The sequence below is a fragment of the Lathamus discolor genome, chromosome 2, assembly GCF_037157495.1.
Source record: "Lathamus discolor isolate bLatDis1 chromosome 2, bLatDis1.hap1, whole genome shotgun sequence".
NCBI lineage: Eukaryota > Metazoa > Chordata > Aves > Psittaciformes > Psittacidae > Lathamus > Lathamus discolor.
Genome location: NC_088885.1, coordinates 153,133,587 through 153,147,439, shown reverse-complemented (window position 1 = coordinate 153,147,439; position 13,853 = coordinate 153,133,587). Strand labels below are relative to the sequence as shown.

At 39.0% G+C, this 13,853-nt stretch overlaps 1 protein-coding gene across 3 annotated transcripts in view; it reads left to right on the top strand.

Moving 5' to 3' along the window:
- The window catches only part of ZFAT (zinc finger and AT-hook domain containing), a 75,962-nt gene that overhangs the window by 35,849 nt on the left and 26,260 nt on the right, over nucleotides 1-13,853 (top strand). For all 3 annotated transcript variants that reach the window (XM_065669004.1, XM_065669005.1, XM_065669006.1), the window contains exons 8-10: nucleotides 6,303-6,390; nucleotides 10,857-11,006; nucleotides 13,221-13,394. In XM_065669004.1, coding sequence (XP_065525076.1) covers nucleotides 6,303-6,390; nucleotides 10,857-11,006; nucleotides 13,221-13,394 — 412 coding nt within the window. The remainder of the gene's footprint in view (nucleotides 1-6,302; nucleotides 6,391-10,856; nucleotides 11,007-13,220; nucleotides 13,395-13,853) is intronic.

Here is a 13,853-nt window from a genome sequence, read left to right as displayed (position 1 = left end):
TTTAGGCTTGTGTGTACCCAGAGGGGTTATAATGTGCATGCACTCACAGTGTATGAGCATCGGTAAGTTCCTTCCTGTTTCAAATTGACCTCTAGAAAAGGGTGCTCAGCAAGTGCCTGCTCTCCCAGCATAATGAATTTAGTCTACTTTTAACTAGAGTATTTCTTGAAGGCCATCTGGAGTGCTTAGGTGGAACATACGACCTCATACATTTTACATGAAGGTACTGGTGTTGAATAAAGTACAGTTTAGCATTTCAGAAAGTGTTTGACAGGCATGCTATTTGTATTTAATTCTTTCTTGACTGATACTGCCAGAAAATTGGCATGAACTACATCCTTGCAATTTGGCATTTTAACAATTTATGCAGTAAAACACTTCCAAAAGGAAATTTACCATTCTCCTGAATATATTTTTATTCTTATTCCAGCAGAAGAGAAAATACCAGTTGTTTAATTGCAACACTCACTCTTCTGTCCTTTAAGAGCAAGGGAATACTCGCACAGATGGATCTTTCTTCATTCTTTACACAACATTATGGTTTTTGCTGGCATTGTCTTGTAAATAAATCTTACACACACTTGACAGAATGCACCACATACCTCAAATCCCTCCTAATCACATGAGAAAGCAATGTCACAACTCACTTAAAGTACAGTGATAAATACTGTTGTTACACTTCCTTTTAATAGTGAAATGTGATGCTTGAATTAAGGATTCATGTTAATTTTTCCCAGGATGTGGCAAATTTCTGCTCAGCTGCTTAAAAAAGCTGTTAATATACAGTGCCTAGTGGTTTCAGGTCATCTTCTGCAGTCAGCAGGTAGGCTCTTGGCCAGCATTTCCAATGGCTGAAGTTGGTGTTTTAACAGAACAGAGCACTGCACCTCCTACTTTTCTTAAGTACTAGTCCTTTCTAACTGCAGGGCAGCTTTAAAGAGACAAAATGGAAGAGGTGACACAAAAGCAATAATTTTTTCCTCCCTTTTTTCCCCCAGTTCTGTAGATATTTTAAACAGAATCTGAATTTGTTATGGAATGGGCAGAAAACTGACATAATAGACATTCTTTTAGTCTGCTTTTGAATTTATTGTGTTTATGATGTCCATCTGATGGCAAAAATCTGTGCAAATGATGTCTGAGACTACTTAAGGACAAAGACCCTGAGATGAGATACCCCATATCCTTACGTAAGTGCCAGTTTTTCAGGCATGATGAGTATCCTTCAGCTCCCACCAGGAGCATTGTTTTCATGATACTAAATAGAACTGAGAAAATGCATTTTATAATTAAAACCAGTGTCACAGTGAGATCTTTCAGAAGGATGCTTACTGATACTTACTGTCAAATATATTTGAGTATTTAAATAGATTGAAAAAATTATGTATTAGAACTTAGTGACTCAACTTGGCAGTTCTCATATTGGCCTTTGATCCCACTGCTTGATGTATTTACTTCATGCACACAGGGCCAGTCATTCCAAATACAGCACTTTAACAAACTATGCACAGCTAAATGTGGAAAGTTTCTTTAATGTTAATTTTAGGTTGCAAAATCAATAAATATTAAAATTAAATTTTCCCTAGAGGCAGAATCATAGAATCACAGACTGGTTTGGGTTTGAAGGGACCTTAAGATCATTCAGTTCCAGCTGCTCTTGCCCTGCTCTGGGCAGGGACACTTTCCGGTAGACCAGGTTGCTCCAAGCCCCATCCAGTCTTGCCTTGAACGCTGCCAGGGATGGAGCATAAAAGATATCAACATATCAAAAGAAGATACCAACATCTCAGCTCATTGTCTTGTATGAATGTGTATCTTTCGTTACCTTGTTGCTGGCTGCTTTTCACCTGAATCCCTGTGTTATTTGGTTAATAGGATAAATGATGGTTATTGAATAGCAGCTTACTGTTCACTCTTGTCACTCGGTATATAACGACCCATCTTACTGTCCATGCACCATGTAAGTCTTGTACTGAATTCGTGATTATTTATTGCCTGGGAGATGATCTTGAGGTCCTTTCCAACCCTAACTATTCTATGATTCTATGATTATGAGGAATTTATATGTGCTGCCTATTGCCTCTGGATTTGCTGCACATTGTTGTTACAGGGAAGACTCTTACTTTTGAAGTCTGGAAACTGAGGCTCAGCTTGATTCAAAACCAAAATTTTGCATATATTCCCTGATTTTCCATACCTTTTACCTCTGCCTCTTGTCTATGACAGTTACGACAATTACTGGCTTTTATGTGACGTGTGTGACTTACTTCAGTGGCATAATAGCTGGGAAAGGGATGGGCCGTTTACAATGACTTATGTGACATGGTTTAAGTGTGAGGTGTCCTTGCCTATGGCAAGGGGTTGGAACTAGGTGATCTTAAGGTCCTTTCCAACCCTGACTGTTCTATGATTCTATGAATAAGCTAGTGGTAGCATTAGGGACCAGTTGTGGAACTAAAGAATGCTGATATAGGTACCAGAGTTTGTTTACAACCTCCAGTGGGTTTTATAATACTTGGTGTGCTGAGCTCTGAAATGATGTTAAATCTATATATGTAATTAATGCTACAAGAGAAGCTCCTAAATAAAATGAGAGTTCACATCCAGAACCACCACTTGCTATTAGGTGCCTACATCTGCTGTCATCTGCGTTTTGTGGTGTAAATGATTCTTGTCCTTGAAAGGATGCTTAGAAATTTCATTATGCTGCTGACCTTTCCTGTAACAGCATAGTTAGAGCTGTCAGTAGGAAGTGAGAGACTCGAGCTGCGATTGCTTATTTCCCCTTCCTGAGGAGTTAATTTTCAGACCGTCACTGGTCTGACTGTGATACCATTGCACTCTGGACCAGTGCCACTGTGTAGTCAAGAATGCAAAGTATTGGAAAGGGAGGGAATTAACCAAAAAATCTATGATCTAATGATCAGGCATTCAGTTGGAAAATGGCTTTTTTGTTCTTGGTCCTTGCTTCCATAATGAATGCCAGTCACCTTTACTAGTAGTTATTTCACACACAAAAAAACATGCTTGAGCAGTACAGTGTGCAGGTGCTTGTCATTTTGTGAGCTGTGATTTCTGCTGCTTGCCAGACTTCATAAGTCTGTCTAACCATTAGCAAATTCTTCTTTAGCCTCTTTCACACATGTGCATAGCCACCTCCTGGGCACATCAGATCCTTGTAGCCAAGTTGCATTTTAATAGGACGTCAGCATAATTTGGCAATCTTCTGTGAAAATTCTGATTTTAATGCCATAATGAAGATTTCTGGGCATCCTCGGTCTTTGAAGTATAACTCGGGGAACTAATTCCACTTCATTAGGCATTAGAAATTACATTTCTGTTGATCTGAATGGATGTAGGAGCAGGCTTTGACTCTGTAGTCCGCTAGAAAATTGTACAAAAGGAGGGGAATGGATTGTTCATTTCTGTAGTGTATTTATCCAGTTTGGGCCTAAACACTTTTTATTGTGGCCATGGTCTTAATTTTACACTATTAACGGAATTGATAACAAAACTGTCAGGAGTTCACACAGTCTCGTTCAAAATTAGTGGCAGGATTGTCCTGTAGATGCTGTAATATATGATCATACGTATTCTGTGTATGTTCATAAGAGATATTTGTATCATCAGAATGTCTCATTCCTGATGAGTGTGATACAATAGCTTCTAATGTTTCTGGTGTTTTGCATGTAAGTCATATTTAGTACTATTTGATTTGTTAAATAAACTCCATAGTGGTCTGTTGGTTTAAATGCTGCGTATACAGAGGCTTTTCATTTTTCTTGTCATCACTGTATATGTAAGCAGCCTTATTTTAGAATGAAACTTAGCATAAATAAGAAAGTTCTGTGATAGTATTAGATTAATCTTTTTGTTAGGTTTAAGAATATTTATGGCCCTAATTCATTCCTGATGTGGAACGTGCACAGTGCTTTCAGTCAGAAAGCTCACTTCATTTTGGAATTATTTTAAGTTGCTTAGATATTCTTAAATTGGCTAATAGGGAGATTAAGCAAATCTCAGGAGGTGTGGAAGTGACTTTGAAATTGAAGTAGCTGATTGGACCATGCAGCTGGTCCCCAACAAAGGTAGATCCAGTTCTCCTGATACTTTACTTCTGTTTGTGACCCTCAAAAAACATCTGTAAAGACATTTAAAAGGCAGGCACTCCAGAAAGGCATAGGATAAATAACTTTTAGTCTTACCAGAGGAAAGCTTGCATGCTGAGAATGTGATGAAGATATTACTACAATCTCAGCCTAAGGCCTTCAAAGTGTCTTCGTCATCATGTATGACAAGGACGTTCTGACGAGCTAGAGCCGTGATGGTGACCTTCTCTGGGGCTCTGTGTTGTGACCTGTGTGCTCTGAAATACTTAGCTTGCAACAGGGTATTTCTTGAAGGCTGGTTGTGAGAATGATGGGATTACACGGAGGGACCAGCACTGTCACAAGCTCCCAGTGCAGCGACAGAAGTGCGCTTAAAACAGTCAAAACTAACAGTGTACACTCCAAAGGTCTGTGGGACTGGCCAGGACAAAAAAGCTGTGAAAGGTTTGGTTTTATCTGGATGGTTTTGGTGAGAGGCTGGCGCTTGACACAGTCACTTTGAAGGGACTTAGTGCTCCGAAGTGCAATCTGTTTGTTACACTGAAAAAGACACCCCTTTTGAAGATCATTTGCTGTGGAACTTGGTATGATGACTTTCTAGCTGCTTGAGGAAAGCTCTTTGAATTATTCTGTTATTGAAAAATTTTGTTACCATCCTCACGTAGAAAGATGTGTTCTTGCCTGTACTTCCATGTTACTCTGTAGTTTTTGATGCATTTGCTGATGATTTTGGCTCTTTCAGGTGCAGGCTTCTAGTCTTGCCGTCATGAAAAGTATTAGCAAGAATGTAGAGTTGTCACAATTAACAGTATTTGACTTAAAGTAGTGTATGTGGAGGGGAGTGTTGGTTGCTTGGTTTTTCTCTTAATTAAACTTTATGAAACAGCACGGTATATTTGTCTTAGTGTTCTGGGCACGCTGGGAAATACTTAATACAGAAAGTACTAAAGACCAGCAACACCCAACTGTACATTAAAAGTGTACCAGTATAAATAAATGAAAATAACTAGTATACATTTAATATACAGTTGGGTGTTGCTGGTCTTCAGTTTTCATTTATTGTGTATTTTGAATGCAGTTATATAGTAAGTTTGAGGAACAGTTTGACGGAGATGTGTCAAATTGCCGCTGGCCCCTCAGCAGCCCCTAAATGATGCTGTGCTTATGTCTTTCTTACATGTGCCAAATTATGAATGTGATCGTGCAACCCAGCCTTTGAAGAGGTTCAAACATTGCTATAGGATTTTATTAGAGTTAATCTGCCAATCTTCATTAGAGTAATGTGTTCAGGTAGAAGTGTGAAATCAGCAGGAACAGGTTTAGGGGTAATAAGTTGTATCATTTGAAAGACCCTAATTCCACAAATGAACAGCTCTTCCCTAATAAGATTTTGTCAGCACTTGTAGATTCCTTGAATCTTCTATTCAAAAAAACAATTAATTGAGAAAAACCCTACATTTTTATGTGGAGTTTGATACATTCACAAAAAGATTAAAATTGCAATTACACTAAAATTGCATATAGGAAGAAATTGCATCAAAACTCTCCAGCTGAACTTGTTTGATGGTGTTAGTCTTCCATAACATCAGTGAAACTGATGAAAGACAACTTACAGGCTGGCTTTGAAATCAAAATAGGAGAATAATACTTTATTGGCAATACATAAACTGCTGAATATTTATGAAGTAGTTAGAAATGCAGACACTGAGTAGTGTCATCTGTCATTGTTAACTCCTGTGCTCAATTTCAGGCCATTTTCTAAATATACCTACTGGTGGGTGTCTTCAGAATAGTGAGATCTAATCCTTAGGTTTCAGAAGGGTAGACTTTGTGAAAAACCTCAAAAACCCCTGAATATTACTGCTTACATCAAATCCCTTTTCTTCTGTTCTGTGACCTCATCTTTCAACTCTTGATTCTCTAAGGAGTCAGTCAGAACATAATGCTTACATTTATTGTGAATATTCTCATGTGCTGTAACTTGGAGCCCTTCATTCATGGGGATTAATGGTGTGCTTAGAATACTTTAATATTTCTCCTTCACTTGCTTCACTATAAGTATCTTCATTTCTTTCGTTAAAAGCTGAACCTTCAATTATAGCTTTGTTGAGAACCATGTATTACTGAGTAATGACTATGGTGATTACACCAGTAGACTGATAATGCAATCTCTTTCTTCCTTCCTTACTTAAGGATAAAAAGAGTTATTCCTGTCCTGTGTGTGAGAAGTCATTTTCTGAAGATCGACTTATAAAATCTCACATCAAGACAAATCACCCTGGTAAGGAAAAATTAAGGAAAATTTCTCAGTCTATTGCCATAAAGGGATAAAGGTTTAGAGCGAGCAGTGTAATGTGATTATATTCCAACAGAAGAGAAGAGTCTACATCTAATTTTGTGATTGGTGTGAAGGCAGAAGTCCCTGAGCTGATGCTGTGTGTGCTCATTTGGTGTGTGGCTTGGCTTTACCTCCAAGGCCAACTGAAGTCTGCAGCAGGTCTCTTGCTAGAACCATCTGGAGTGTAGTATGATCAATATTAAACTGGAGCTGACAAGCCTGTCTGGATCCAAGATAACCACTGCAGCCCATTCAGACTCTGTTTATACCTCTCATTCTAGTGAATCATCACTAGAATGAACCTGATTTATCAGTGCAAGCTCAACATAAAATGTGCAGTGAGTCAACATGCTGTGACTGAGTAAATAATCCTTTCTCAAACCTTGGGACTTCAGTGCCAAAGTGTGACTGGTGCAGGCACTGATTTAAATCGGACTGATGAGAGCTTGGCAGAGCTGCATTGATGTGTCTCTACTTTCCTTCTCAGTATTATGTTCAATAGTGTTGTGGTTTAACACCAGCTGGTAACTCAGCACCACACAGCTGCTCTGTCATCCCCTTCCTTCATCCCTCCCCATTTGGGATGGGGAGGAGAATCAAAAGAATGTAAACCCCCTAGATTGAGATAAGAACAGTTTAATAACTAAAGTACAATATAATACTCCTGCCACTACTAATAATAATGATAAGGGAAATAGCAAGTAGAGAGATACAAAACTAAAATGGGGAAGAAGACAAGCAGTAAACAGCAATGATACATAATACAATTGACCACCACCCACTGGCTGATGCCCAGCCCAACCCAAGCAGTTATCGGTCCCTTCTGGGTGACTCTCCGCAGTTTATATACTGGGCCCAGTATGGAATACCCCTTTGGTTAGTTTGGGTCAGGTGTCCTGTTTCTGCTTCCTCCTGGCTTATTGTACCCCTCCTCACTGGCAGATCTTGAGACTGAAAAGTCCTTGATCAGCATATGTGCTACTGAGCAACAACTGCAATATCAATATATTACCAGCATTGTTCTTCAGACTAAAGCTAAAACACAGCACTGCACCAGCTACTGGGAAGAAAATTAACTCTATCCTATCTAAAACCAGGACAGATAGAAAGGCCCTGCTACTGTGGGTAAAGGAGAGTTGACTGCATTGGCCAATATTCTTTAATTAACTTGTCTACAATGTTACTGATCACCTGCCATAATATCAAGAAATAAAATACCAGCCATACTCAAAACTTAAGTTTGGGAAAGAAAAAATCCAATTAAAATGATGTAACTTTTCTTGTCTTTGTCAGAATTACAACATAATAGGTAAAGCAATAATTTCTTATCTTCCTATTGCCACTAGATAGTGCTAGACCCGTGTTTTAAACAATTTCCTTCAATTTCAGCCTAACTCTTACTTCAGCTCTTTAGTTACCAAACCTCTTTATTTGCAGACTACTTTACAATAGTGTGGTTGAAGGGCTTGTCATACATCAGGACATGTCTGATGCAGCAAATTGAGATGAGGAAAGGTTTCTGTGCTATACTGTAGTCAGGAGGTGTGTCACCCACTGAGCATAGAAATTGAATCTCGGGTGCTGTGCCTGTAAATCCTTTGTGCTGTCTCAGCCGGGGAGTATAGGAGGCCTCCCTAAATAATGTGATCTGTGAACTAGCAGTACATTATGTACTGTGCCCTTACAGGTTGCCATTGGTCAGCACTCCTCCATTAACTGCTGAATTATTAGTGTACATTGTGTCAGGGGTCCAGAAATAGCAGTTACCTCTAGAGCCCTGGCATGCTAAACTCCCGCATTTTGGTATCTAATCCCTTTAAAAGTATAATGTAAATTTTTTGACCCAGGAAAGTGGCTTCTCTTAAACTCTGGGTTATAATAGAGGAAAGATTAAAAAAAGAAAACCTGAACAGCCTCTTATTTTTGTGTCCTCTTTTTTAGAATCATAGAATCATAGAACAGTTGGGGTTGGAAAGGATTTAACATCATCTAGTTCCAACCCCCCTGGCATGGTCAGGGACACCTCACACTAGACCATGTTGCCCAGGGCTCTGTTCAACCTGGCCTTGAACACTGCCAGGGGTGGAGCATTCACAGCTTCCCTGGGCAGCCCATTCCAGTGCCTCAGCACCCTCACAGTAAAGAACTTCTTCCTTATATCTAACCTGAACTTCCCCTAAGTTTTAACCCGTTACCCCTTGTCCTGTCACTACAGTCCCTAATGAAGAGTCCCTCCCTAGCATCGTTACTCTGAGGTCTCCACGCAGCCTTCTCTTCTTCAGGCTGAACAGCCCCAACTTTCTCAGCCTGTCTTCATACGGGAGGTGCTCCAGTCCCCTGATCATCCTTGTGGCCTCCTCTGGACTTGTTCCAACAGTTCCATGTCCTTTTTATGCTGGGGACACCAGAACTACACACAGTGCTCCAAGTGAGATCTCACAAGAGCAGAGTAGAGGGGCAGGATCACCTCCTTCATTTTTAATTCATATATGAATAGAACTTGAAAGCAAAGTACCAGATTTATAAGATGTGTCTCCTTGGTAGGAAAGAAATACTGCATTTAAGATATGCCTATGCAGTACTTAATGCAATAGCACTGTTTAAATGTATGGAGGAGAATTAATGCGCAAATCTCTTCCTGTGTGTGCTGTCCTTGTAATCAGGAGGAAATCCTTTATTTGAACAGCATACTTCATTGCAAGCCAAATGAATGTGAGGGATCTGATGACAAAATAACATGTACTGCAGTGCTATGGGTGCAGTTGTTTTTAACAACATAAATGGAAAATAATAAAGTTGAAAGGGAAAATGGATACTGTTAAAAGGAACTGGATTTTAAAACGACATATCAAAAATTAATTTAAAGTGAAGCCCTCTCATATGTATCATTAAAATGCTATTTCTGTCTCTCTCTTTCCTTAATATCATTCAGTGTGACCCCTCTCTTGTCTCTTCTGTTTCATCAAATAGAATGTATGAAATAAAAGAGTAATCCTTCTAGGTTTGCAGAGAATAAGAGTTAAATTCTGATCTCATGAAGGCAGAAGGGCAAAAGTCTCTGTAGACTTTGGTATATCAGTATTCAAAGCAAGATAAGAGAGTTCGGTTTTATTGCCAAATGATTTGGATACTGAGCAACAAAAGTTGAGTCTTGGATTCTGGTCCCAGCTCTCAGAATTCTCCATCTTTTCGTCCACTGATTTAATTTGATGCTTCTTAATAGTCTGAGACACGAGATAGATCCCTGCGGAGCAGACACGCTAGCCTGCACTCATGAATGAAGCATCTAAGCCATAGAAGGCTGATGAGGGTTCAGACTTGTATCTGTATTTTCCTTTCTTTGGGTACTTTTAGAACTTTTCTCTGCTCAGTTCATGGGCTTTTATATTTCCCTTTTGAGGTTGCTTTCCTTGTGCATGTGAGTTCAGGCAGGATTTTTTATTCCACTCTGGGACCAATCATCAGGACACTGGCTATGACAGATCATATTTGATAAAAGTCTTAAGTTTAGACTGTAACTTTCAAATTTTATAAGATCTTGGACATATTAAGTCATCAGCTTTCATGTCTTAGTATTTAGAGTGCTGTACTTTGCTTGGGTCAGGTGATAGCGTTTTATTCATCTGAAATGCACTGATTTAGTTTTTAGTTTGATTTAGTTTTTAAAAGCATTTGGCAATGTTTTCATTATGTGTATTTGGGGCATTTTAATTTAAACTTAATTATTTTAAGCTTTTTCACTGTGACAACCGAAACACTAGATCGTATGAGGGAAAAACTTACAGAGTGGAGTGTGTTGAGCCTGAATAAGCAAAGGCGAGGAGTCTTAATTGCTGTCTTCAGCTATTTAGTAGGACATTAAGAAGAAGACAGAGCCAGAATCAAGACAAAGCCAGAATCTGCTTGGGATTCTACAGTGAAGGGCAATGACTTGAATCAAGGAGGTTCTTATTAGAAATTAGAAAAACAATTTTGACTGTAAAGGTCATCCAACACTGGAACGGGCCAAGAGAGGTTGTAGAATCTCTGTCCTTGGATATGTTCAGAACAGGACTGGATATGACCCTGAGCAACTTGATGTAACTTTGAAGTTGGAACTCCAGAGTTGGCCCAGCTTGGAGAGGTGACCTTAGAGGTCCTTCCAATCACATTATTCCATGAGTCTGTTTTTTTCTTTATAGTTTATACCTGATTATCAGACATTCTGACCATTATAGCTATGACTGATATGAATTGAAACCCTGCAGGAAATGATGTCCTTATGTTCCTTGCTCAGGTCTTATTTGAGTGACAGTAGGGGAAGTAGAACTTTTAAAAAGTTGGAGTGAATCATGATCTAGCTAGTATTACTTATAGAACAAATTCCCTCATGTCTTTCTGGTTTTTATTACCTTTTATATTTCTCTCAGAGGTTTCAATGACGACTATTTCTGAGATTCTTGGCAGAAGAGTTCAGCTGAAAGGACTTATTGGAAAGCGAGCTGTGAAATGTCCCTACTGTGATTTTTATTTTATGAAGAATGGATCAGACCTTCAACGTCACATTTGGGCTCATGAAGGTAAAACTCTGCTTTTTAAGCTTTCGGGTATATAATCAGTCTCATTCCACATGAGCTTTGCTGATATAAAAAGGAATTCAAAATTATGGCTATACCTGAATCAAAATCCTTAAGCTATGCTGGAGGCTAAATAATTTAATACATTCTGGATCGCATATGGAGCTGCACACTCATAACAGGAATAGACAGCTTAAATGTTTTATAAAATTAGTATGTTTCTGATTCAGTTTTTCCCAAAAACTCCTTCATAAACATCTATAAAAGTATTGTGTAATAAAAGTGAGTAAGGAGGAGTGAATTAAATGCATGCTCAGTAGTCTTCAAGCAAGTGATTTTATGTGTCTTCTCATGGGTAACTGCTGCTTTCACATTTGTCCAAAAATACTTGGACTGGAAACCTATTAGGGAAACAGTTGAAATCTGGTTGCTTTGATGTATACATATAAATTCTGTGTGTATTTTAGTTAAATCATGCTGAGCATGGCAAATAGCTGACACGGGCATAAACAGTGATGAAAAATCCATAAGATAATGCTATTCATATCTATGACGTTTTAGGGAGAAATTCTAGTAATGTGGCAACAGACAGGTTAAAAATTCCTTCAACTTAAAATCTATGCCCAGTAAAATCTTGTGTCTACCCAGTCTGTCTATTTTTATAACAATTGGAAGACCACTTGTATGCTCTTTAATCAGTTAATAGTGTATGGAACAGATTGACTATAGTGTTTGAGCATGATTTTGGTTTCTTTAGCCCTCTCTCTGCATAAAGGGGATAATGGGTTTTGATGTTCTCAAACCAGCATTTTGGTTCCAAAGTGTTTGTTCCCAAGCAGATACTTCAGACATTTGTACTAGTATTGTACATTTGTTTGAGTGCTTTAACTATGAGCTCACCTGTCTGTGTACTGTACTGGTGCTTCTTTTCAGTAGCCTTTACTCCATTAAGGAGTTTAGGTAATGCAGAATTGTAGGCTTAGAGCTATTACTTGTGTATTCCTTTAGATACAGTTTGTTTGTTCCGCCAAGAAGGCTTGGAACCCATCTGAATAGTGTGAGAAAGAGGTGAATAGGAATTTATTTCCAAATCAAAGTGTGCAATCAAGTCTGCTTAAAGTAGGCTATAATTCCTCGTGCTTGTAAATCTAGTTCTGAGGTCATGAATTTCATTCTAAAACTGCCAGAGCCTCATGAAACTGTTGAACTACTCTGCCAATTCAGATTTATTCGACTTCTCTTTGAAGGATTTACTTTGTTCTTGTAGACCTGTTAGATGACGTACTGTGTGTCTCTCTCTGTTACATACTTTGGACTGTTTGAGAGAAGTGAAATTGTAAGTGCTTGCATAATACCAAGGGGGCCAAAAATAATAAATTAAAAAACAAGTACTACAATGTGAGGCAGTAGCCAGCCTGATAGTAACTAACAATAAAACACAGCTTTGCACAAGTGCCTAATTAACCAGTCCTCTGTAAAACTGGTTTCTTCATTCTTTATGGTATTAAATGAAGAATGGTGGCAGGCTTCCAGTACCTGAAGGAGGCCTACAAGGATGCTGGAGAGGAACTCTTCATCAGGGACTGTAGCGATAGGACAATGGGTGATGGGTTAAAACTTAAACAGGGGAAGTTCAGGTTAGATACAAGGAAGAAGTTCTTTACTGTGGGGTGCTGAGGCACTGAAACAGGGTGCCCAAAGAAGTGGTGAATGCTCCATCCCTGGCAGTGTTCAAGGCCAGGTTGGACAGAGCGTTGGGCAGCATGGTCTAGTGTGAGGTGTCCCTGCCCATGGCAGGGGGGTTGGAACTCGATGATCTTAAGGTTCTGTCCAACCCAAACTATTCTGTGATTCGGTGATTGTTATCTGAAGACTTTTAGAGGGATCTATACCAGCTAGGCATCGATTTAGGCTATGGACTCTATTTCAAAATGGAGGATGGACACACCAAGACCAAAACGTTAGTATATCCTTGGTTAAACTCAGTGACTGGCTTCAATAGGGAAGTACTTAATTCTGAAAGAAACCCTCCTTTCAGTAAGTTAAATGATGCTGTCAAGAGCTTGGTATCATTTATGCAGAGGCTGTAGGTGAGATTTCTTAAATTCAGATAGCCAAATTTTAAAACTGTTGGACCTTGTTTGTGTTGCTCACATGTCCCTGCTCTCATCACAAGGTTCAGCTTGCTTGTATCATAGTATGTATTTTTATTCCTAGGTGTCAAACCCTTCAAATGCTCCCTCTGTGAGTATGCCACTCGCAGCAAGAGTAACTTGAAAGCCCATATGAATCGTCACAGCACTGAGAAAACACACCTTTGTGATATGTGTGGGAAAAAGTTCAAATCAAAAGGCACTTTGAAGAGCCATAAACTCCTTCATACTGCTGATGGTAAGTGTATGTTTATTAAGTGCAAGTTTATTCCAAGGCAATAAATACTGCCTGTACTACAGAGCCTTGCTAACAAGCATTTTTCAGTTGAACAAAGTGCTGCCTATAGATTTTGTTTATCCCTATGAGACACTGTGAAATAATTCAAACCTTTGCAAAATTAGTATCTGTGGAAGAAAACCAGCTGTCTCTGCAATACTAGAGACATTTTGTGTTTGCTTTATATCTCCTTATATTCTTACAGACAATTGTTGATCTCAATAGAAATTTGAAAGCACAAATAGTTGCATAGTTCAGTCTCTTGCTACTTCTGCAAGAGTATTGTTGGGAGTTGGCAAATCCAGTAGCCCAACAGAGGCATGGCTCCTGCAGCTGTGTCTAATCATCTAGTGGCAAGCCTGAGCATGTGTTCTCTACACACACACATGCAGCAGCTGAATTTGCTCTGTAATCTTTATA